This window comes from Nannobrachium achirus (assembly GCF_963921795.1).
Source record: "Nannobrachium achirus genome assembly, chromosome: 13".
Lineage (NCBI taxonomy): Eukaryota > Metazoa > Chordata > Actinopteri > Myctophiformes > Myctophidae > Nannobrachium > Nannobrachium achirus.
The window spans coordinates 25,683,914-25,711,035 of record NC_137833.1 but is presented as its reverse complement, the minus strand read 5'-3'; the positions used below and the strand labels follow the sequence as shown (position 1 = coordinate 25,711,035).

Here is a 27,122-nt window from a genome sequence, read left to right as displayed (position 1 = left end):
TATCTAACAGGACTTCATATGGGAATGCCCATAATATGGAGACATACCACACTAACAGAATCCATATATGGCCAATACAGATGGCCAAGACAGCCCATATCTGTGTGGCTGCCTGGTTCTACAGACAGGGATCTCCATGTATGGGCATAAAAGGGCTTGTATGTATGATGGCAGATGTCATAGGACTTTCACATGACGAATAACTGAGTAAGCAAGTTTGAGCTCTCACAGCATATCTCCATATACAGTACATGGATCTCCATATATGGGTACCAGGGGTCTCCATATATGGGTAACTGTTCTGATATACATGAATGGCCAGATGGCCAAGACAAGGCTTGTCGCCCTGAGGCATCTTACTAGTAGTAAGTTAGTTAAAATGTCCTCTGTATCACAACAACCAGTGATCTTCGCTTCAATCAGTGTCAGTGATATACGACCCAAACGCCAAATGGCACAAGTCTAGTCAGGCTGGCACCACAGACAGACGGTAGCTCAGAGGATCCGCCAAGGAACTGGCATCTCTGTCTGTCTCTCCGTCTCTGTCTCTGTCTCCGTCTGTCTCTCTCATTTTTCTGTTTACCAGTTCCAAGTCTCATTTTACACCAGCCCAAAAACCTGATACAACTAACACCTCTACTGAACTCTGCTTGCGTGTGTGTGTGTGTGTGTGTGTGTGTGTGTGTGTGTGTGTGTGTGTGTGTGTGTGTGTGTGTGTGTGTGTGTGAGCATATGGTGGTTGAGTGACTGTTTATGTAAGTCAACACACACGTCTACCTGTATGTGCATGCATATACTGGTGTACTGGCATAGTGTGTTATTAATAGGCGTGCGTGTGTTTGTCTGTATATGTGATTATGTGCACAAATGTGCATGTACAGTTGTGCTCTAAATTAATCCACCCCTCTGACAAATTTGTTCATTAGTGTAACCACTGTTCCTTTGACTTAGAACTTGTGAACTATGCTCAAAACTGTACTTTTTGGAACATTCAGTGTCTTTGCAGTTGTTTTATATCCTTTTCCTTTTTTGTACAAAGCAATAATCTCTTCTCTGAACTTTTCTGACCATTCCTTAGATGTAGCCATGTTTCTAACTTCTCTAATCACAGTCAACAAGTCAACAAACTTCTAGTCAGGCCAGATTGCACATTTGATGCAACTATTTAAGCCCTTGATTAGTCGATTGCAGTTGATTACAGATGTTTTCAGTTTAATTAAGAGTTGAATAATTCAAAGTGAAAGTGGCATTGAAAGTAGTGTGTCAAGAGGTATCAAGTGATTTTTTTTTTATACCAGTATTGTTTCTATGGTGACCGACAACCCTGTGTTTTCTAGGCCAACATCAGGCCAATAGGAAGTAACAGGAGGAGCAGTGGTTTGAGTAGGAGGAGGAGACGACGTTAGTAAGAGGAGTCGTAGTAGGAAAAGGCTGCTGTATAGAGCTCAGACTGACTGACTGACTGGCTGGCACGCATGCACGGACACACACACACGCGCGCACGCACGCACGCACGCACGCACACACGCGGCTCACAACAGTGGGTTCCCCCAGATGGCACTGGCCACAGACAACAACACAACTCTCCAACTCTCCATATTGTCATAGTAATTAGCCGTCTGTGGGGTGAAAGCACACACTGATGACCTGGAGTTGCATACATCTGTAGTATGTATGTGTATGGATGATTGTTTGTCTGAATGTGTGTGGGCGCATGCCATGTCTGTTTTAAGTGTGTGTGTGTGAGAGAGAGAGAGAGAGAGAGAGAGAGAGAGAGAGAGAGAGAGAGAGAGAGAGAGAGAGAGAGAGAGAGAGAGAGAGAGAGAGAGAGAGAGAGAGAGAGAGAGAGAGAGTGTGTGTGTGTGTGTGTGTGTGTGTGTGTGTGTGTGTGTGTGTGTGTGAGAGACCTGGTTTCTGACCCTGTCTTTCATGTGCACGGTACGGGACCGCACAGCCCGCTGAGCCCTGGTCATGGCTGGCACCACCACAGATGTCACAAGACACACCACGAGGAAAACGTGCACGCACACACGCGCACACACACACACCCCCACACACAAAGGGAGGCACGCAGAAAGACACTAACAGACACATACACACAACACAAAGATACACACACAACAAGCAGGGAGCTTGACGGACAAACGAGTGAGACAAGGACATTCAGGACAGACACACACAACAAATACACAGTGAAGACGAAGCACAAGAACAGACAGGAGAGAATGATGAGAATAAGAAAGAAAGAGACATACGAAAGAGGGGGGGGGGGGGAATGGAGAAGTATGGGAGATACAGTGCAGTCAATCCTAAAGCCTCTATCATAGTCCAGGGTGAAGATCTATCACCTCACTGCGGTGTAGTTTTCTAGCTATCACTTAAAAATGTATAACAAAACCTAGGTGAAGCCTGGACTATGATAGAGGCTTTAGCGTTAATTTATACATTTGTAACTCAGAGAATTAACTTGGGACACTCAGGATTTTACAGTGCACGCACGCACGCACGCACGCTGATACTGGCTCTGGTGATTGCCAGAACGTAGCCAACCTGACACAGTAAGCTAATAGTTGGAGGCCGTCCTGGCAGATCGCAGCTTTTACACAAAAGACGCATTATAAATAATGATGGTATTGAGCAGAGGGTGTTCTAAACACCACATGCATGCATGCCAGGCTCTCGCACGGCGCTGATGCTGGTGGTACAACACCCAGTCAGTCAGCAGACCGGTCATGTGACAGACTGGTGTCAGTGGTGCGCTGGATTATGGGACCAGTAAGCCTATTATGGAGACAGAACGGGAGGGACCACCCAGCATCCCCAGAAGACCACCACCACTACATAGTAAAATCCTCAGTGTTACTTTAATTCTCAGAGTTAACAACTTAAGCGCTTATATACTTTGTTGTTGCACCGAGAATTGCCGATCCACAGTTGCACCACGTTGAGAGCGATTGTAGATTGGGGCTATTTGGGGGGAATATTCGACTATTTTTGACGAATGGTTATCTAATTTTGCATAATGTTTGTCTTATGACATGCCCAGAATAGGGACACTAGGATGCATGTGGTACAAGTTGTACAACATACACACAAACCATTACTAGAGGCCCTCAAAAACACAGGCAGGCAGCTTCAAGGAGATGGACACGCACGGACACACACACACACACACACACACACACACACACACACACACACACACACACACACACACACACACACACACACACACACACACACACACACACACACACACACACACACACACACACACACACACACACACACACACACACACACACCTCCCTTGATAATATTATAACCACTAGCCCTTACCCGTTTAAAGATATGAGCTCCGAAATGATGTGCAGTGTGTGGGTTATGGGATGTGCACTGTGCACACAGTATATGAGGGATGGAAAGTAACTTTAACTGGTGCTTGCATGATGTAGGAGCATCAATGTAAGAAATACCCGTTTCGTTTAATGGCTACAGAGATACGGTGTCCCCCCCGCCCACCCGCCTGCACACACACACACACACACACACACACACACACACACACACACACACACACACACACACACACACACACACACACACACACACACACACACACACACACACACACACACACACACACACACACACACACACACACACACACACACACACACACACACACACACACACACACACACACAGCTGGTTAAAGATGTTGCCTCATGCTAGATGCAGAATAGATAGTAGATACACCATAAAAATGCTAATATACAGCATATGATTTGTGAAAGTGACAAACGGGCTTCACAGTTATGTCAGGTGTGTTCATATGCTAATGGTGATGCGATTTCAGATCAATTGCTCCAGCCACTGAGGAGAAACGCTGTTTCAGACAGACAGACAGACAGACAGACAGACAGACAGACAGACAGACATTCGGAAAATTATATGTTTGATAGCACGATGCTATAATGATCATGACCATTTGATTCAAGAACCTGTGTGTGTGTTGGGGGAGGTATAAGCGTGCGTGCGTGCGTGCATGTAATAAGCAGCATCTGTTGCTTGGCCACAGGGCGATTAATTAGATTAAATTAATTTGGGAAAACATGCATGAGGTGTGGGTTTGATCCCTCACGAAGAAACAGCCCTCTAGCCCACACAATGCATTATGTCCTTCAAGGTTTCAACTATAAAGAAGGTTATCTAACACACAAATCCCAAGACGTTAATTCTCTCCTACAATTTAATACAACAATGACCTATGCAAAACACACTCAAAAACCACAATACACCTGTCAAACAATTAGCCACTCAAACCCTATACATAGTTTACCACGGTCCTCCAGAGGTCTGTACTTGGTCCATTTTTCCATAGCCCTATGACCTACACTAGCTTGCCATGTTGTGGGTGAGTTAGTTTGCAGATCTGCTATTTTTGCCCAATGTTCGCCTGTTAATATATTATTTATAACCAAGGTGGACTCGGTCTCGATTATCAAACATTTCTCTCATCATACAATAACGTACAGTCCTCCTCAGCTCCCAACTTTTCCCCCAAAACTACTTAAGAGGAGGAAATGAGTGTGAGGTTTGGCAAACTTTTGGAGACACACGCGTGCACACGGCCCGGCTCAAATTAATTCCAATTTGTTCGACAACGGCGATGGGGAGGAGGAACTTTGTGGGGATTTCATACTTCATACCAGCTTTTGTCACCTTGGCGTGAATAGCCGGGGGCTGAAATAATTGTGTTTTCCGTCCCAGAGGCCCACTCATAGCTCACAAACCACTGGCCTACGTAATGTGTTCCAGGCTGTGTATGTGGGGGGGGGGGGGGGGGGGATGATTGTGTGTTAGAGAGTTAGAGAAAACGTGTGTGTCTGAGTACCGTCTCTGTCTCACTATGTAAGATGTGACTGTGTGTGCGTGATGCCACTTTGCAGTGTTTTTGTGTGTGTCTCATATACCTGTATGTACGCATGTCTATGCATGACATGTGGTGTGTTTTCTATGTGTTTGTGTCACTTTGAGGTATGATGTGTGTGTGGTCTGGCGGTATACGGAGTGGAAATGACCTTAATGGAGTTGGATGAGATCCGCCATAGACAGGAGAGGCAGAGTTGGTCTGCATGGGAGAGAGGCAGTGTATCGCATAATGGGGCTTTAAAAACACACCGTCAGGTGACATTAACACATGGAGATGTTTTTGTTTGTTTTGTTTTAAAACACCTTGTAAAAGCACTGAAATGCCTTGAGAATCCATGGCTTCTCGAATCGACACTTATGTCATGAGAGTGGAGAGGAGACAAAGTACAACGAAGACACAGAGCAAGATAGGAGGGTGATGGATAGAATGTGGGAGGATAAAGAGAAGAGAGAAAAAACAGATGAGAGGAAAGTGGAAAGTGAGAGAGGATAAAACAAGAGAAAATGTGAAAAGAGGGGGTAGAGAGTAGACTAGAGAGAGGAAAGGCCAGAGTGTATATCACTGTGTTCAATATTCAGAAACGATAGCCGCATACTTACTTTGAATAAAACAGTCACAGACCTGTGTGTGTGTGTGTGTGTGTGTGTGTGTGTGTGTGTAAATCCCATAACAAAGCTTCATAGATGTGTGAACTTGGCCTTTGATTGATATGCAAACGCTCAGAGAATACACACACTAATACATACACATATTAACCCCTCTTCACACACACACAGATATGGACACACTTGTGCAGGCGCACGCGTGCACACATACACACAAAGGAGCCCGTCAGCACAATGCCGCCAAATATAGCTGTCCAATCTTTTGACCCCTCAATTTACTCACCTTTTTGATAGTATGCCTATTTGAAGGAAGGGTGAAAGGCAAGGCTAGCATGCAATTTAGAGATACTACTGTGTAGTCATTTTTTGCCGCCCGCCATCCCTCCCTCTCTCTCCCCCTCCTCCTCTCTATCGCCTCCTTTATTTCTTTTTCTCACTCGCGCCCGTCGTCCTCTTTTGATTATGCGATTGGCCTTGACAGAGGAACAAATAGGACAGAAGAGGTAGCGTTTGACACTGTCGTTTTTCAATGACGAAAAGAGAGAGAGGGGAAAAAATACAATCTAGCCGGGGCCAATAATTCGTCGGGGAAGGATTAGCCTCCAGCGCGAGGTTGGGGCCCCCAGATTAAGGCGAAGCCACGGCGCGCTGGGGATCTTGAATTTCATCATCTTTGGCGCTGCTGCACAATGGCGTATTCTCTCTCTCTCCCTCCCCTCCTCCCTTCCATTCTCTGCCAGCTCCTGATGATGAGGAGGAGGTCAGGGCAACTCACCTCTCCTCTCTCTTCACCTCCTCCTCCCTCCTCCCGTATCCTTGTCCTCCGCATGCTGAGGCCTTCCCACGTTCCGTGGCCTGTCATATTAGCTTAGATAGCAGCATGACCTGAGCTAGATGACTGGTGTCTCTCTCTCTCTCTGCACATAAGCAGTACGTTTACAAACATTGACACACTCACACATATGCACAATGTACACACACACACACACACACACACACACACACACACACACACACACACACACACACACACACACACACACACACACACACACACACACACACACACACACACACACACACACACACACACACACACACACACACACACACACACACACACACACACACACACACACACACACATGCAACTAACATAGCCTTGAATATACAAATAAACACTGCACGTGCAGTAGCGAGGATCAAAATAATTGACAAAACAAATGAGACAGTACTGCCTTCCACAGCTCCTAGGGTAGACTGCCCTCTTGTGGTCTGGTGGTGTAGTTCACTGTCAATAATAGCAACACACACATTACTAACAAATATATATACACAAGGTTTGCGCAAGGTAATCTGATTTGTTTTAATTAAAAGCAATATAATTCATTAAACCTGCGATCACAATATTGTAAATAATATGCAGCCAAAGGAGGAACATCATGCGTGCTAACTTGTGGAAACATAGCAGTGGTCAGGAGTGCTTTGTTGTGAATCTCTCTCGGAACACACTCAACTCCTTCACTTTCACCTTAATCTTTCCAGCCATAACTCTATAGTCTCTTTCAGACTCTCTCTGTCTCTCCACGTTTGTGTCTCCATCACTCTCCGTTTCTCATTACTGCTTTCATTCTACATTTCTCCTGATTGCTGTCCCTTGCTCCAATCTCCTCATCCTCGCCACTTCTATCCTTCAACAACCTCCATCATTTTACCATCTAGAGGGCCCCGTTCCTCTTGGTTGTAATCAGAAACATTAAGACACTAATGTCAGGGCAGGGCAGTGTCAGGGTGTCTTTATAAATAACAAGGGCGATGCCTTTGGAAATGCATGCCCTCGGTTCTGTGGTAACCGTTATCTTAGTAGTTGGAGGAATACACAAGTCTTACCATTTATATTGTGATGTATAGTGAAGCATGACCAATCCTGTCTGATTGGACATTATATTTTCCAAGATAAAACACATAACTTCAGTTAAAAGGTTAACAATAAACAGGTTTATTTTAGCTGGCATAAAAGTTCTCAGACCTAGAACAATTGTGTAATGACTATAGCAATCAAATTAATTACATGCAAAGTTTGAAGTCAGTTGGTCAAACTGTTTGTGCATATTGTGTAGATACTATACTAGAGGCTCGGGCCTCGCTCATAGCAATGTCGCACTGCTGATCCGACCGCAGATCCAATCTTTGTATCTGTCGGTCCTTGTCCCTTTTATGCCCATATGTGGAGACCCTTGATGTCATGCCCCCTTTTGCGCCCATATATGGAGCTGACTGATTTGTTCTTTCTCAATGTTATTAAATGTGTGACTGAGTTTACTATTAGGAACAGATGAAAAACAAACAATAAACAACCTGGAATCCTGACAGGAAGAAAATGACCCACAACATCCCTGCTTTCTCTGCCGTCCCTCCTCCACCTCCTCCTCCTCCTCCTCTCAGCTGAGTGTGTGAAGGTGTAGGGTGACCTGCTCTCTCCTCCTCCTCTCCATTCCTGCTGTCAGAGGCTTGGCAAGGCTTTGATCACTCTGTTATTAGTCAGGTATGCACAACCTAGGAACTACTTTTCCTCTCTCACACTCTCTCTCTCTTTCCTCTCTCTCGGTCCCCTGCACCCTTTCTATCATTCTTCCCTCATCTAAACTCTTCCTCTGTCTGCCGTTTTTGTGCACTCTTTCCCTCTCTCCATTTCTCTCAGTCTTTCCACACTCTCATATTTACCAGACTGCTTCTCTTTCTATTCCTCTGGCATTCGTTCTCACTCCATTTTCTTTCTTTCTCCCCTTCGCCCCCCCCCCTCTCTTTTTCCTTCATCTCTCCCTCTCTTTCTCTTGTACTGTATGTGCAGAGCGTCTGACCTGCCTGTCTCATTTGGTCAGTGTACTGGTCCAGTATGATTCTGCTGTCTTTCATTATGGCTGACTGGTACATGAAGTGACAAGTCACAGGTCCCCTGAAGAGGGCTTATTGTTTATAATACAACATTTAAGACAATGGTTTTCAATGATTTTCCATGACTTTTAATCACTTTCAGTTGTCAAATGATAAAGAAATAGGGAGAATAGCATACAGTATCTAGAATAGCATATCTACTGTAAAAGCTCGCGTCACAACATGTTGCAATGGAACGTGCTGTGAACTTGTAGATCAGCATTCACCATATGACAACATAGGTATATAGAGCTTAATTAGTTAAAGGGGAACCACCCATTTTCAATATTGAACTATGCCATTAATATACCTTAGAGGAGTTGTGTGGAAATTAAAAGAAAAGTTCCCCCTCTTCTGTGTTGCCTAGAACTGGAGGATTGATTTTGGGGTTTGTATTGCAAATCACAACGTGATGATGACGCCACACCGTTGTACTTTACAATACTGATTTTGGGGTTTGTATTGCAAATCACAACGTGATGATGACGTCACACCGTTGTACTTTACAATACAAACCCCAAAATCAATCCTCCAGTTCTAGGCAACACAGAAGAGGGGGAACTTTTTTTTAATTTCTATATTGAAAATGGGTAGTCTTCCCCTTTAACTTCATGTCCATGACCACGGACTGTGTGTTTCCAGAATTTCACAGTTTCTGAAGCAGTACAACTTTATCCAACAGCCTCCACTACTTTAGACCCAGTAAACACACAGGCTATGAGAGAGTTATTTCCATGCAGCTGGATTGAATGCAGGGATTGTAACACAGCCACCTCAGAAATCCTAAGATTCAGAATGATTTTGCGCCATTACAGGATGTACTATTTTAAGGCAGGGATGAAAACCTACTGTATGTTTGTATACAAATAATTAATTTGTCCAACATGCTCATATTGATTTGCCCCGTCCTGCTGTGGACTTTGCTGCTGAGAGAGAGAGAGAGAGTGAGTGTGAGTGTGAGTGTGAGTGTGAGTGTGAGTGTGTGTGTGTGTGTGTGTGTGTGTGTGTGTGTGTGTGTGTGTGTGTGTGAGTGAGTGAGTGAGTGAGTGTGTGTGTGTGTGTGTGTGTTCGTTCGTTCTACAGAGGGAACAGATGGGCTGAACACTCCTGGTTGGACATGAGCCAGGGCTGCTGGTACTGGTCCAAATAGTTTCCCCATCTCTTCTCTCCCGCCCGTCACCCGTCACCCCTCCCTCCATCCCATGCTGTGGGCAGGCCTCCCCTCTGTCTACCTCTCCCTATCCCATTTCCCCACCCTCCTCTCTATAAGAAACCATCCACTCTACTCCACCCATTCCGTCTCTCTTCTTCCAAACATGCAATATGCAATCCTTCCCTCAACCCCCCCCCCCCCCCCCAACACACACAAACACACCTATCTATCTATGCCTCCACTCCTCTTCACCATTAACCCATCTCTTAATCGCTCTCAACTAGCTCAACAAAGTATATACTAGAGTCCAGTAGACTATAGAGGCCAGCAGACTGGAGCTGAGGAGCACAAGTTAGACCTGACGCGCACACACACACGCACACACAGTTGTCCTAACCCCTAAAAGACAGTATGAAAACCTTTCCAGTTGTATCTAACATATAAGTCATACAGGCTTTGGCTCAGAACAGCAATTTCCCACTGTGAATATAGCTATAAATAAGACCATTGCTGCGTGTGTTTTAAGTCGGTCTAGTCTATCATTTAAATCAAACACCAAGTGATATGCGAGTATACACTGCACAGTGAATAAAACTAGACCAGGTCAACCTGGTTGTGCCAGACCCCCTGTCTGTCATCATCATTTATGACATCATGCCTTTTGTAGGCATGTCATCATCATGTCATCATCATATATACCCTTTATATAGAAAACCCGGACAGACCGACATTTGCTTATGTAGGCCTACCCATTTCATGGGTCTGGCAATAATGTGCATTTTTGTTACATTACATATTTGCTCTCAGCCTGCATGCTGCAAGATTCCCTACAACATACTTGTTCAAACGCGCGCGTACACACACACACACACACACACACACACACACACACACACACACACACACACACACACACACACACACACACACACACACACACACACACACACACACACACACACACACACACACACACACACACACACACTTTGTTATGTGCCTATCAACTGCCATGGTGAGGGTAATGTGACAAACATTGCATTTCAGTACATGCTTCCACGTGTGTAATAGCATAATATGACCACTTGGAGGCAGCACTTGAATGCGTAATGAAATAAGGCCGTCACTAGAAACAATAAGAATAGTGAGCAGGCAGGTGACAGAGAGAAGGGAGAAAAGAAGAGATAAGCCAAGTCAGTAGGATGTAAAATAAAGGCATGCATATGGATAACTTGGTACTCACATTTTCAATAACAAATGTCCACTCTTTGTCTTCAAACTCTTCTGCATGTGGATCCTGCAGAAAGACAGACAGACAACACCAACATGTTAACAGCATAACATTTACAGTATGTGCACTGCAAAGACAATCCACTAAATCAGGAGTCTTCAACAGGGGGTCCGGGACCCCTAGGGGTCCTCAGAGTTACTGCAGGGTGGCCACCAAATCCTTGTGTGATAGGATAATTATTTTAAATGAACAATTGAACCCTCGCATCCCTATACTCTGAGGAAAACTTCAGCCAAAAATAGCATATCTACAAGCGCTTGTAGATCGGCTATTTTTGGCAAATAGGTTTGGTGTATAGGTAAAAAAGAGCAGAACAAGTACAGAGTGAATGGTCAAGTTTACTAAGTATCGACGATTTATGATTTTAAGTGGTTAAGTGTCAAACAAGTCTATGAATCTATCTATGAAATCGATGAGAATCTCCATCACATGTTTATACAATATGTAGGGGGGGGGGGGGGGTCCCTGCTTCATCTCTCTCTCTGCTAAGGGGTCCTTGGCCTGAAAACGTTGAAGACCCCTGCACTAAATTATGAATAGATGTCCATCCGTCTGTCTGAAACCCTGCATTTCTGCCAGTCAGCTCTCGGCCCATACGTCTCTCTGCCTGCATGTCTTTCGGTCTGCCCTCTGCCCCTCAATCCATGTAAATGTCTCTGAAAAGCTGGCTGTCAATCTGTCTCCAACTGAAAGCCTGTCTGCTTCTTTGCTCGCTGGACTGTCTGTCTGTGGTAATGGTGCAGTGAGCAGGCAGTACACAGCACTTTCTTACAATGTGTCTGTTTTTGTCCGTCTGTCACCATCTGTGACTAGAAACAGACAGTAATGGAGGCCTAGTCAGACAGCATTGCAATTTGCAAAGCACTCTGCTGTCAATGAGGGGACACAGGGTAATTGAGTCAGTAGGACGTCAGTGTTTTTAGATTTTCCTTAATGCATCGCAACAGTTGTTTGGATAGGCTGTCTGTTTTATCTGCAGAGTAACCCTCTCAAAAAAATCTAATATTGTGTAAAAAAGCAACTTCAAAAGGTTGAGATTTCATTATTATTGCGACCGAAGGTCGCATATACCCTGAAAAACCTTGTCGCTTGTCTGTCTGTACAGGAAGTGATGTCAATGTGACATCACTTTTATGCCCATATATGAGTCATTCTGTACCACATCACTGTGACTCACTGTCACTCTGTGCCACATCACTGCTCTGAAGTTTATTGCATGGCAAAGCGAAAGTTGATCACAGTGATGTGGTACAGAATTACTTATATGGGCATAAAAGGGATGTCACGTGACATTGTACAGAAAATGGAGGCAGAAAATGAGAATGTTAGGGTACCCCCTTATGCCCATATATGGAGATTCCTATATTGTCAATATTAAGAACATTATTAAGGACTAGCCCTTACCCGTCCAAAGATATGAGCTCCGAAATGATGTGCAGTGTGTGGGTTATGGGGTGTGCACTGTGCACACAGTATATGAGGGATGGAAAGTAACTTTAACTGGTGCTTGCATGATAATATGTAGGAGCATCAATGTAAGAAATACCCGTTTCGTTTAATGGCTACACTAAACGAAATAGAGATACTGTGTACCGATCTGCATGATTTTTGGACAACATCTGTAACAGGGCCAGACAACGCCCCCCCCCCCCCCGCCTACACACACACACACACACACACACACACACACACACACACACACACACACACACACACACACACACACACACACACACACACACACACACACACACACACACACACACACACACACACACACACACACACACACACACACACACACACACACACAGATTTCAGATCAATTGCTCCAGCCACTGAGGAGAAACGCTGTGACAGACACTCAGACAGACACTCAGACAGACAGACAGACAGACAGACAGACATTTGGAAAATTATATGTTTGATATTATCTATCTATAAATGCGACAAATCTCTGTCTGTTTGTTTGTAATCCGCGTATCTCGAGAACCGTTCGTCCCACCGGCTTCAGATTCGGCACGCGCGTTCCCCGCCGCCGCGCGGAGTGCAGTGCCGGGCCTCGACCCGACCCGACTCGCGGTTTTCCGAAACCGGCGCGAAACGTTCGGAATCTCCTTATGTGGAGCTGATTGTTGACATCAGGCTGTTCCGGAGGAAATCGGCGCAAGCGCTGAGTCATTGTGACATCACTTCATAAAAGGCTCTGACATCACGTACGCCACATGAGTCAACACAAAATCTCTGTGAATGTGTATGTATGTATGTAATCCACGTATCTCGAGAACCCTTCTTCCCACCGGCACGCGCGTTCTCCAGATATGGGCATAAAGTCTGACATCAGAGTTTTCCGCAACCGGTACTGTGTGTGCAGAGATCTTCATATATGGGCATAAGTGGACAAAGACAAACAGATGGTCAAAACGGGTCCTATGACAACAGGTATATTGGGGTTTGCATTAAAGGGTGGGGCATTCATGGGGTTTGCATTAAAGGGTGGGGCATTCATTCCCTATTTCAAATTCAGCACGTGCGTTCCCCACCGCAGCAGGTAGTGCAGTGCTCGGCCTCGACCCGACCCGATACACGATTTTCTGGAACCAGCACGAAAGGTTCGTATTCTGATGTCTGACATCAGGATTTTCCGGAACTGGCACTGTGTCTGCATAGATCTCCATATATGGGCATAAAATGGATGCAGACAGACAAATACAGATATCTCCATATATGGGCATAAATGGACACAGGCAAACAGATGGTCAAAGATCTCCATATATGGGCATAAAGTGGACGCAGACAGACAGATACAGATATCTCCATATATGGGCATAAATGGACACAGGCAAACAGATGGTCAAAACGGGTCCTATGACAACAGGTATAATGGGGTTTGCATTAAGTTTGTCTCCTCCTCCATCTGTTTGTCTGTGTCCCTTTATTCCCATTATGGAGATCTCTGTATCTGTCTGTGCCTCCGACTGTGTTGCAGACACAGTGCCGGTTCCCCCTTTAATGCAAACCCCATTATACCTGTTGTCATAGGACCCGTTTTGACCATCTGTTTGAAAAAGCGACAGAAATCTCATATATGGGCATAAAATGGACGCAGATAAACAGATATCTCCATATATGGCATATATGGGCATACAATGGATGCAGAATCACAAAGATCTCCATATACGGGCATAAAAGGGACACAGACAGACAGATACAGAGATCTCCATATATGGGCATAAAATGGACGCAGATAGACAGATATCTCCATATATGGGCATATATGGGCATAAAATGGACCCAGAACTATAACTGCAGTGATCTCCATATATGGACATAAAATGGACACCGACAGACAGACAGATACAGATATCTCCATATATGGGCATAAATGGACACAGGCAGACAAATGGTCAAAACGGGTCCTATGAAAACAGGTATAATGGGGTTTGCATTAAAGGGCGGGGCATTCATTCCCTATTTACATTGTTCCGAGTTGGCCAGGTCGCCGACTAGACGCGAGGGCCGCCCGAAGGGCGGCCCAGCTTCTAGTGTTATCAATATTAAGGACATATATGGGAATGCTCATATTTGGTAATGTCCATATATGGGCATGTTTTGACGTATATATGAGTAACTGGTCCCATATACATCACTGTACACGGTACCTTTTAAAATCATTTAAACTAGTGAAAACAGCCGATCTACAAGCACACAATGCCTCGCACCACGAGGCGTTGTGTGCTTGTAGATCAGCTGTTTTCGCTACTTCTGTGCGACAGCCTTGCATGATGAAGCAGGGCTTTACTTTTCAGAAAAGATTTACAAATCTGAAACTTGGATATACGAGGTTTCTGCCCAACAGTGACGATATGAAAGTTTCAATTGTTGAATTATATTACAGAGGAAAATATTCGAATGTTTTTAGAGGAATCTGTACTAGACCCTAACATTGTAGCGCTATCACCTGAAACCCTGTCTCAGTTCATAGAGTTGTTGTCTTCAGTGCTTTAGTAGCGTCCATAAAGTGAAGGCCTGTGCTGTATATCGTCCACTGTGCTGAGCTCAGCTGCTTCCACAACGGCAGACATGGGCTGGTGGGCCCATCTTAAGCCCGGATGGAAATAACAATTCTGTAGTGGTATATAATTTTAATGGGCCTCGTGGCTGCACAGGGCAGCGAAAAGGCTGGGGGTGGTTGAGTGTGTGTGCCCAATACAGACAGTGTCAGGTATGATGTAAGTCAAAGTAACGTGTATAAAAATAGACTCTCTCATGCTTTGTTGTGAACAGACTCTGGACAAGGGGGAATTGTTTATTAGACTCTAAGGGCCCTGGGCTAACAGATGCTCTCAAAGGTCCATTGTAATACAGTACAATATATAGTACGGTATGTCATCGACATCAAGCCCTGCACTACATAATTTGACCTGCTACATCCAATTTATATCATCTTCAGAAATGAACAAGAGTAAGCTTGTTCATCTATTGTTGTGGTTAAGACGTTGATTTCCAGAACCACCAACTTTGAACCACAGACGTTTTTATGTAGCTTTATTTTATTTTATTTGTAACCCTTTTCTTTTCCTTTTTTGTTGTTCTGAAACTAACTGCAGTTTCCAAGTGTATGAAAGGACGTAAACAATATATACAAAATATTAGCATGTCAAGTTTAATATAATTAACAATATAATGATATAGCATGACATGCAACATAATTATAGGGCATCAGATATACTGTATGAGCACAATATAAATGGTTATGGGTTGAAAACCCCAAGACAAATCTGACCTACACCAGCATGTTACAGGATGAGAGCAGAATACCACCAAACTGCAACAACAACATACAGTAAGTATGAATGTCAGGCTAGCTGTGTATTTAAGGCATGGGCTGGGTCTGACACAGTGAAGACAGGTAACAGGACACTGGACACCCTGCCCCGTCTGTCAGCAGACACTCTGCATGTGTAAAAGCTCACTGGCATGCAAACGTGACCTGTGAGGACCTTCCATTGACTACATTTACTCTTTTGATGACGATCACAAACTGTGTTACAACTTGTTGTGAGGACCTACTTACCTCGTTCTTTCATTCATGCACACATTTGTGTTACTGAACTTGAGGAACTTCTAGTAACTGTATTATACTTCTCTCATTTACAGTATACAACCAATTTAGCTTAAAGACAACTCAACAACAAGGGTTCATATTTTAGACAGTCATTAGAGAAAAGAAAAGATGAGTGTTAAAATGTTTTCATTTACTTCTTTCTATCGTTTTAGTGATTTTAACAATTTTGATGCAAGTGGTTAAATATGTCTTTTTAGATACACTAAGCCCATTCCTAAGATGCACCGCAATCTTTCATGGGCAGATGTGACTTATGGGGGCTGGTGTAAATAGTAACAAAGAAATTGCCGGCTTATTGTGTCTAAAAAGACATTTACCGTAATTGCCGGACTATAAGCCGCGGCTTTTTTCCCATGTTTTGAACCCTGCGGCTTATACAACGGTGCGGCTTATCCACAAGTTTCCGCGGGAGTTTACTGGAGACTATCGGGACCAAACTTCCGGGTTTAACAGCAGACATACAAGCTCACGTCGCGTCGCAGATGCAACCTGTTGTGAGCTTGTAAATTGGCGTCGGAAGCTCGTTGCAGATGTCTGCGCAATGCACTATGGGGCGTTGGAAACTCGTGGATATAAAGATTTTTACAGCTAACGGCCAGTTAGTTTTACAATGGTCTTTGACAAGGATTTATATATAGATTTTTACAGCTAACGGCCACCAGGCGAGCTCTAGCGGGAAGCAGGAAGGCACCTGTGGCTTATAGTCTGGTGTGGCTTATATATGTAACCCATTTGTTTTTTGTTCTAAATTTAGCTGGTGCGGCTTATATTCAGGTGCGGCTTATAGTCCAGCAATTACGGGTAGCCACTTGTACGCATGGCCCCACCCACAGAAATCAAAACACTAAAATCGAAAACAGTAGATGAAAACATTTTAACACTCATCTTTTCTTTTTTTCTAATTACAATCTAAAATATGAACCCCTGTTGTAAAAAAACTAAAGTTGTCCTTTAATCTATTTGTGAGCACCTTCGTTTGAAAACACATTTACCCTATTTCCCTCCACCTTCCATATGGATGGAGATGGAGAGCAAGGTCAGCCATAGAACAGTGACCCGTGTGGAGCTTGGGTTTCAGCAGGGGCAGAAACGGGACTTGAGACCATGACCTCCGTAGCATACTGCTACACCCACTCTCTTTGCAACTAACACACGAGGCCTCCCCGCGACGTAGGGCGTAGTTTCTGTGCGGTGACATACCTTGAAGAGTGTAACGGTGATCTCTATGTTCTCTGGCACAGGCCACACCACCACGCCTCTGTACGGGTTCTTAATGCCCGGCTGCCAGCTGTGAGCCTGGAGGACAGAACAACATGGTCATGCAGTGGCACTGAAAATAGAAGTTGGAATAGTAAACAGTAGAAGTGATGCTGATTGCAGTAGTAGTGACAGTAACATTAAGGTAAGTGAAACCACAAACCTTGGAGGATTTCCGCCGACTCCTGCGAGTCCAAACCACCACTAGCTTGTCTGGTTGCCTGGAAGAGAGGAGAGAAAGAGTTAGGACTTAACTCATGCAATATCTGGCACTTGATCTTTTGGTTGAGTTGATGACTGTCATGACAGAGTCAAATGTTAATAAGAAAACACATGGCCGAATACCAAATACCAAAATAAAGATAATACATCTTTTCTTTTTAAAATTATTTCTTTCCTTTTTTGCCTATATAGGGTATGCGTGTGACATCTTAACCACACCCAGAAGTTATGCGGGAACGTCTACTAGGTGGTAAAAAAAACTACTTTCTGGCCAAAAAAAACTACTTTCTGGCCTTGACAGCCCATACATCAAGCAGAAAGGTTCTACCTGATTGCATTAAACGATGTTAAACAACATTAAACTCAATTTGCCACTCGATTTGTCATTCACTTTATGCATGCGCATGCCTATGCTCTATTACTTATTTATTTAAAAAAAAAATAAGTCACTCAGCTGAACACACCAAAATAAATAAGTATAATAATCAGGAATAGCTTAGTTCATACTATTAATGTATTGTGCACAGGCCCAATGTATCTACTAGCTATGATGTATGATCAAACTAGAGCTAGTACTGTATGCAAAAGAAATCTGCTTTAAAATCATTGATGAGCCGGTAGGAAATTTAAACACACACACACACACACACACACACACACACACACACACACACACACACACACACACACACACACACACACACACACACACACACACACACACACACACACACACACACACACACACACACACACACACACACACACACACAGTGTCCTGTGATGGTGCAGACTCGTGCAGTATGAATAAATAATGAAAGATAGAGAGTACCGATGCATACACAACAACACACATACAGTACACCTGACTAACTTTGTACTGTGCTTGCATTGTGTTTTTGCCCAGGAAGAGTAGTTTATGACAGTAAAAGCTATGAATAAGCCAACGCAAAATGTTTAAGAAACACACAAATCCATTATACAGTGTGACAGACAAACACACAATTGCAGCCAGACACACAAACAATCATAATATCACAAACAAACACACAGAGGGGGAACCACACATCACAAACAAACACACAGAGGGGGAACCACACAAAGCAGTACGTGTCACACACACACAGGTACTGATGGTGAACAAAGGATGCAAATTGCCAGACATACAAACAAGCCATCACACACGATGATGAATTAATTCACACACAACAATATGAGAACTCAATCTCACACCAAGACACAACGCGATTACTAAAACCCACACAGCATACACACAGTATATCTTGACAATCACACACGCGCGCACACATTTAATGACACACACACACACACACACACACACACACACACACACACACACACACACACACACACACACACACACACACACACACACACACACACACACACACACACACACACACACACACACACACACACACACACACACACACACACACACATAACCAATACCACAATCCACACAAACATATAACCAATCACACACCATCACAAACACATTGAAAAAGGTATTCTTTAGGCCAAGCCCCAATGTGTAGGACTGTCACGATTATGAAATTTTACATGACGATTAATTGTCACTCAAATAATTGCGATTAACGATTTAATTGTGTTTTTGTCGTTGACAATTACATTTCTGTTTAGCTTTTAGGCTTTGAAGTTGCACATGGTAGATATGACACATAACCTATATATAAAGAAATATATATTGACAACGTTATACTTAAAAAAGAACATTGATAGTGGAAATAGCCGATCTACAAGCTCACAACGCGTCGTGATGCGACGCGTTGTGAGCTTGTAGATCTGCTATTTCCAAATGTTTGACTTAAAAAATATATATGAAACTTTTTCAATATGGAAACTGTTATGACGAATGGCGATTATGAAAAATAATCGCGATCGTGTCAAATGATTGCGATTAGACGATTATGTAATAATTGTGACAGCCCTACCAATGTGTGATTTGTGAAACAGCCCTCCACACTAGCGCTGTAATGTGTACTGTAGAATTATGATGTTTAGGTATTATCATTCTAACCTTATGGAACCATGTCTGTATCAAAAACAACTCCTGCAGATTCACACATCACACCAAAATCATATCACCACAAATTCTTCCTTATGACATTTTATTGCGACGGTGTGTGTGTGTGTGTGTGTGTGTGTGTGTGTGTGTGTGTGTGTGTGTGTGTGTGTGTGTGTGTGTGTGTGTGTGTGTGTGTGTGTGTAGCAGCTCAGGTAGGAAGGCTCCATCACCACCACACAGTAGGAGAGCTGAGACAATCTGTCACATGTATGCATGACTGCACTGCACACTGAATTGTGTGTGTGTGTGTGTGTGTGTGTGTGTGTGTGTGTGTGTGTGTGTGTGTGTGTGTGTGTGTGTGTGTGTGTGTGTGTGTGTGTGTTGGCTCGAGGGCCCTTATGTCAAAGACTCTGGAAGAACTACAGTGAAGTAGCCTTTCTAAGAGAGAGGGGAGAGGGAGAGAGAGAGGAGAGGAGGGAGAGACAGAGGAAGGGACAGTGCGAGTGACTGTCTGACCAACGGAGAGAATGGGAGAGGAAACAGAGAGATAAGAAGGGAGGGAGAGACTGTGAGACAGAGTAAGTAAAATGTGAGTTAAGATTGAGACAGAGTTTGAGAGGAACAGAGAGTGACAGATTAACAGAGACAGAGAGAGAAATATACAGAGACAGACAGACAGAGAGACCTACATTGTCATCCTGGAGCAGAACACCCCACACAGAGACACCATTGTACCATAACAGAGCGCATGTCATATTACACTGAGCACACGCACATACACACGGCTCACCCCACAGGGTCTGTACAGTACTCACTGTGCTATGAATAAAACTCAAACCATCTCCCTAGTCTCTACAGTATGACTTTTATTAAATTCACCTCCTTCTCACTCACACACAAACACACACACACACACACACACACAGACAAACACACGCAGATCCATACAAACATCCAGATCCACACAAACATCCATAACTACAAAATTATACATACAAAAGTCGGTATGCTCGGGGTGTTATTGGTTTTACCAACCAATAACTGATAACCAACCCCTTTTACAATTAACCTACATCTAAATCATTTAATTCAATTTAATTTGATTACACCAGTTACCAGACATTAGGCTAGGCCGCTAGGGGCGAAGCTAAAATACAGGAGAACAGCATGAAATGCAACGTGTCAAAGTTAACGGTTTGACCTTGTACAGCTTCATCAGCTGCTGCTGTAGCACTGCAAGCTCTCAACAACAACCTGAGGTCTTCTAAAGTCAGTTGTAAGAGTGACGAGACAAGAATTAACAGGACTGTGTCGTTAATCTGTGAAACTGAGTTGTGGAAGGTGTCGGCTTTAACAAATTAACGGCATGCTTTGAACCTGTGCAGTCTCTGTACAAGAGTGACATGGGACACGTGTATCAAAACACCGGCTTGGTTAAGTTAATACCTGCCTGCGGAAGCTTGTGATTGGCTGAACCGGAGGTAGGGAGCGCTCCGCTGTGTTCACCTGGACCACGCAGAGGTGCCAAAAGTCAGGTGGGGGGCAGAAGATTTACTATTCTGGCCCCCTGGTTTACAACCTCTAATGGCGCCGAGTCGGCTCAAGTGGACTTCGCAACGCTCGACATGGCGACTCGCTCGCTTTAGCTAGCTTGGCGTGTCTCACGTGGCTCAAGTTCATGTGTATCAATACTAGGGTTGGACACGGTAACCGCCGTACCGCCGTACCGCGGTAAACCGAGGTCTACCGCGGTGTCAGTGTGCTTACCGCGGTAAAAAAAGACAAAAAAAGTCTATTTTTTATTGGAAAACCAGCGAGTTTTAAAACGGGGGAGAAGCGAGGACCGCATGCGCTCCATGCCGCTCTGCTCTGGGCCGTGTACCACAGTTTGGAAGCCACATACGTCACTCTCACTCTCAGAGACACAGACAGTCAGACCTACACAGGGCAGCCTGCATAGAGGAGTACAAAGCAGCGTAAACTTTCTCTGTAATCCACACGACACAAGGATGTGAATACATACATTGTGTTGTGGCATATCTTTTTTTATTCATACGGATTACTGGCGGAGCGCGGGCCGCGTGGACTAAAACCGAAAATGAAACTATTTTACTTTTTCCACCGCGTCGTAACCGCGTTGCACGTTGTGCCCCGTCTGTCGGCGCGTCGGAGATTTTATAACCTTTTCTGTCAAGTCTTGTAACTAAAACCTGTATATAGCAGCACTCAATCACTGCGATTTGAGAGTTGAGACAACGTGAGTTTACAGAATCACTGTACACGATCTGACTACCCGTCCTCTTCTGTTTTGTTCACACAGCTGTTTGTGTCTGAAAAGCTAAGTAGCTAGCCTACGTTACTATGGTAACCCGACAGTGCAGATCTAAAAGCTCAGAACGCGTCGCAGATGCGATGTGTTGTGAGCTTGTAGATCTGCTCCTTTCAAAGCCATACCCGCTGTGCTGTACGGAGAAGTATAACTCGGGCAGTCAGGCTGTGGAGATGTGACTTTTGGGAAGATGATTGCAATATTTTGGCTTATCGCCGAACCTTAATTAATAGATACGGGGGTGCGGTAATTACCGCAGTACCGGCGGTAAATGGGAAGACGGTAATCGCGGTAACAAAATGTCGATACCGCCCCAGGCCTAATCAATACACCGTCTAACTTCAGTTAAGACCCGCCCGTGGAAGCTTATGATTGTCTGAACTTGAGGTAGGGAGCGCTCCGTTGTGTTCACTTGGACCACGCGGAGGTGCCGAAAGTCGAGGGGACGAAGATTTACTATTCTGGCCCCCTGGTTTACTACCGAGTTGGCACATGCAACCTTTGCAACGCTCGACACAGCGACTTGCTCACTTGGAAGTGTCCCACGTGGCTCAAGGTCGCCTGACACGGCACACCCCCATCATCTCCACTGAAAACAAGCGCACCCTTAACTTTGATACACTCACATACAATTTAGGTACTTAGCAGACGCTCTTGCTCCAGAGCGACTTACAATAAGCAAGATAATAAGCAAGATAATACGTCAATACATCAACAACAAATGCACAGGAATATCAATCTAGAAAACAATAACGTAGGTAGACCAGACCACTCACCTAATCAGTAAAACATGCTAACTAGCTTTCATGTATGGTCATCGAGGGGAGGGAGGGTACGCACATGGGACAGACTGACTTAAACATGCCATATCAGCAGATGCCAGACTGATGGCCTGGCTGGATCAATTACAGTTAGTGCAGGTTCAAAACACACGCAACAACAATAACCTAATTAGTCATTTTGGTCGATGTCATCTAATCAAAGGCAGTGCATTTTATAACACACTAAGGCAGTAATGGCCTGAAATAAATTGTGTAGCCTCTTTTTTTTTACTCCCTATAGCGGAGCCAACTTCCTTTTTAATGATTAAGCAACTACGCATAACGCAATTATAAAATGGGAGGTTAAACATTACGAATTGTTGAAAAGTTTCCGCACTCAAGATTCTAATGCATTGACTGCACACAGACACTATACATAACACATTACCACAACCAGACAGACAGATACACATGGAACCACACATACAGCATGCAGCATAGATTTATAGTACAGTACATACAACCACACAACCATTTACATACTGTACAAAGACATTATACCATACATATAAACAATCATACAAAGATAAAGTATATATCTCTCCAAGTAAAGACAAAATCCTCCAGAAGACGACATTTTTAAAGCTCTCAATTCCATAAGAGGCGCACACACACACACACACACACACACACACACACACACACACACACACACACACACACACACACACACACACACACACACACACACACACACACACACACACACACACACACACACACACACACACACACACAGTGTCAATGATTGGTGGAGGGAGAGACAGTCTGACACACAGGAAGAATGAAAGAAAAAAGAGACACAGGAAGGATGAAAGAAAAGTCTACTTCCACAGAGGAGAGGATGTGGGTCGGGAAAAAGATCCCAATGTGATCTGGCTTTACACCGGTTGTTCAAGGCAGAAATGTTGCACCTTAAATATTCCGCCTCACCAGGGGTGTCGTTCCAAATTCTGGGCCCTGGGTACTTTAACTATTGAAAAATAGCAGATATACAAGCTCACAGCACGGCACCGAGTGCAGCGCTGCAAGCTTGTAGATCCATTTTTGAAAAATCGTGAAAATGTGTGCAAGTCTTTGAATACCTTCTAGGTTTTTTTGGAAAACCTATGTTTCTATGTCAGTGGTTCTCAAACCTTTTTCATGTGAAGGACCCCCAACATGATATGTAGTTAACAAATGTTTGTTTAAAAAAAGAAATATATATACATATATATACATTCAAAGATTTGCACACATTTTCAAGACTTTTCAAAAATAGCAGATCTATAAGCTTGGAGGGTGGCACTGTGCCGCGCTGTGAGCTTGTATATCTGCCATTTTTCAATAGCTTAAGTATTAAATAATTCCAGGCCCCTCCACCTTGGGCCCTAGTAACTCAGTCCCACTTTTCCCCCCCTTGTGACGCCCCTGCTCCTCACTGTTGAATATAAAAGGCAGACACGAGATGAAGGGAATTGCTGTGCTGCCTTTGAGCTGGCAGCGAAGGTAATCACAGAGCCAAAAAATGTCAGGTTCAACAGTGTGATGACAAAGTATTTAACAGAAAAATATGAAGCTTTTATTTTGTAAAGGCAAGATGTCAAGTGTCAACAACAGAATAAATCAATTAGCCAACGCTTAATGAATAACTGAGACTGTATTTCGTGTGATAATCTCGAGGGCTATCATTGTAAATGTTAGGCTATCAAAGTGTACCGACAGCTCAGCTGTGAGAAAGGGAGAAAAACAGAGGGAGCGAATGTGAGAAATGGAGAGAGTGACATTTCGAGTTTTGTAACTTTACAATGATCTTTTTGTGGGTTACACAACTTTAACATGCCGCTTTGGAATACCAGCCTTTATGTTCCTTGGTGAAGGGTCTAGGGCCTTTGGGTCTAAAAGCATGGTTTCATGTGACCATTCTATGATGTATGATTCTATATTTGGGCATGGTTTCAGCCCGATTGTACCGGTATTGACATTCATTATAACATTAGATAAAGGAGCTCCTTGGAGGCTGAATGCATGATGAAGCTGTAGGGGTGAACACAACCACACCCATATAAGATACTGAACATCCCGACATCAGCTCAAATTGATTATGACCAACTATGGACATAGCGAGAGAGAGGGCGGAGGAGGAGGAGGGAGGGAGGGAGGTAGAGCTGGCTCAGACAGTGCTAGCAGAGAGATGGAGAGAGAGAGAGGGAGAGAAGGAGAGGAAAGAGACAGAATCTATTTCACCCACCCAGTAATACCGGCAACGCAGAGCAAGCTGAAAAGAAATCCCAAGGCAAGTGTAGCATTTTCAGCTTACATATACACACAAAACATATGTACTGTATTATATACGGTATACATATAACACCCCGATATACACACATTCACACAAAAACACTAACAGTGTGCATATCAAACACAACCGTGAGGTCAGTTCCCTCTGTCCTGTCAGAGTTACACTAATAAATAACGGGGGTCGCCTGTGTGAGGCTGAATATTTGTACTTGAGACTGTGCGTGCGCGAGCTTGCGTGCGCGAGTGTGCGTGCACGTGTGCATGCGTGCACGTGTCTGTCTAGGAGACGAGGGTGTGTCAGGACATTGTGGTTTTAGATGTTTCCTGTGGGCAGCAGGAAGGAAACACTATAGAGATCTGATATTGAGACCAAGCTCATGCAACATGCGCACGCACACGCGCACGCACACACACACACACACACACACACACACACACACACACACACACACACACACACACACACACACACACACACACACACACACACACACACACACACACACACACACACACACACACACACACACACACACACACACACACACACACACACACACACAGGGAACCAGACAGACATATAACCCCCCCGCCCCATCCCACTGAGCAGATAGAGTACTTGAGTCCTTGAAAGCCAAAGGCGATATAGATATGATTATATCTATAGATGTAGATATATATGTCTGTATTAATACAGAGCCTCAGCATAGACAGCAGGGCTCCAGACTCCATTCCAGACATGGGTCCACACCAACTAACCTTCAGAATGAGTGCTACAATGTCTCACTTTCTGCTGGTGACTGAACTGATGTTGATGGACTCTGTGTGTGTGTGTGTGTGTGTGTGTGTGTGTGTGTGTGTGTGTGTGTGTGTGTGTGTGTGTGTGTGCGTGCGTGCGTGCGTGCGTGCGTGCGTGCAAAATGCACGCGACAGAGAGAGTTGAGTGTCAGTCATACAGCAGTAGGGGGGAGGTAAAGAGTTATTTTCCTGTAACACTTCTTTTTTCCTTGCCACCGTCGCCAAATGCTTACTCAGGGATGGAAAGGTTGGGTCACTGCTCTCTATGTAAATTGTCTTGAAACAGCTTGTTGTGATTTAGAACAATAATACAAATTTATTGGAAATAGGAATAGAAAGAGCAAAGGGGGAACACATATACTGTAAATAACGTGAGAGGAGTGAGACATTACATAAAAAATGGAAGAAAAATGTCAACTAATGTAAACGTGCACAAATAATGGGAGGATCAGGAAGGCAAGAGGAAGAAAGAGTGTGTGTGCTTCCGTGCGTGCGTGTGTGGAGGACAGGGATCTGAAAACGGATATGGCAGCATCCCGGTCAAACCCTGGTGTTACCCAGAGGAAAGACAGTAGAGGGTAGGGAGGCGAGGGGAGGCGAGGCGAGAGGAGAGAGGACGTGACTGAGTCTGCTGATGTTCTGCTGCTATCAGAGACATGTAACAGTAAATAATCAGTGACTGACACTGACCTTTCAACTTTACACACATAGATAACTTACACACAAATGGATACACACAGAAATGACATGCATATTGCATAGACAAGGCTGACATACACATCCGGATGTGATTCTATTCAGTCATTCATTGGCATACACTGTCTGCAACTTGTACTTGAACTGTATGTGTGATGTGATGATCCATAAAACTATGAACTTGAAGAATCAAGTGGGTCAATGACACAGAGGCCTTATACATAGGCCTCTCACAATTATTACATAATCGTCTAATCGCAATTATCTGACATAATCGAGATTATTTTTCATAATTGTCATAATCGTTTCCATGTTGAAAAATGTTTATATTTAAAAAAAAAAGGAAATAGCCCATCTACAAGTTGTCAAATATGTCAGTAATTTCTTTGTACGGTATATTTAGGTTATGTGTCGTAATTGCCATGAGCAACTTCAAAGCTTAAAAGCCAAACAGAAATGTAATTGTCAACGACAAAAACACAATTAGATTTTAATCGCAATTATTTGAGTGACAATTAATCGTCTTGTAAAATGTCATAATCGTGACAGCCCTACTTATACTTTCTGCATCCAAGATGAAGTTGCCTTAAACCCAGAGCAGCTCACATACACACACACGCGAACA

At 43.9% G+C, this 27,122-nt stretch overlaps 1 protein-coding gene across 5 annotated transcripts in view; it reads right to left on the bottom strand.

Moving 5' to 3' along the window:
• The window catches only part of ehbp1 (EH domain binding protein 1), a 226,204-nt gene that overhangs the window by 181,424 nt on the left and 17,658 nt on the right, over positions 1–27,122 (bottom strand). For all 5 annotated transcript variants that reach the window (XM_080740474.1, XM_080740475.1, XM_080740472.1 and 2 more), the window contains exons 3-5: positions 17,468–17,525; positions 17,248–17,343; positions 10,872–10,925 (exon numbers count right to left, since the gene is read on the bottom strand). In XM_080740474.1, the coding sequence (XP_080596600.1) occupies positions 10,872–10,925; positions 17,248–17,343; positions 17,468–17,525 (208 nt within the window). The remainder of the gene's footprint in view (positions 1–10,871; positions 10,926–17,247; positions 17,344–17,467; positions 17,526–27,122) is intronic.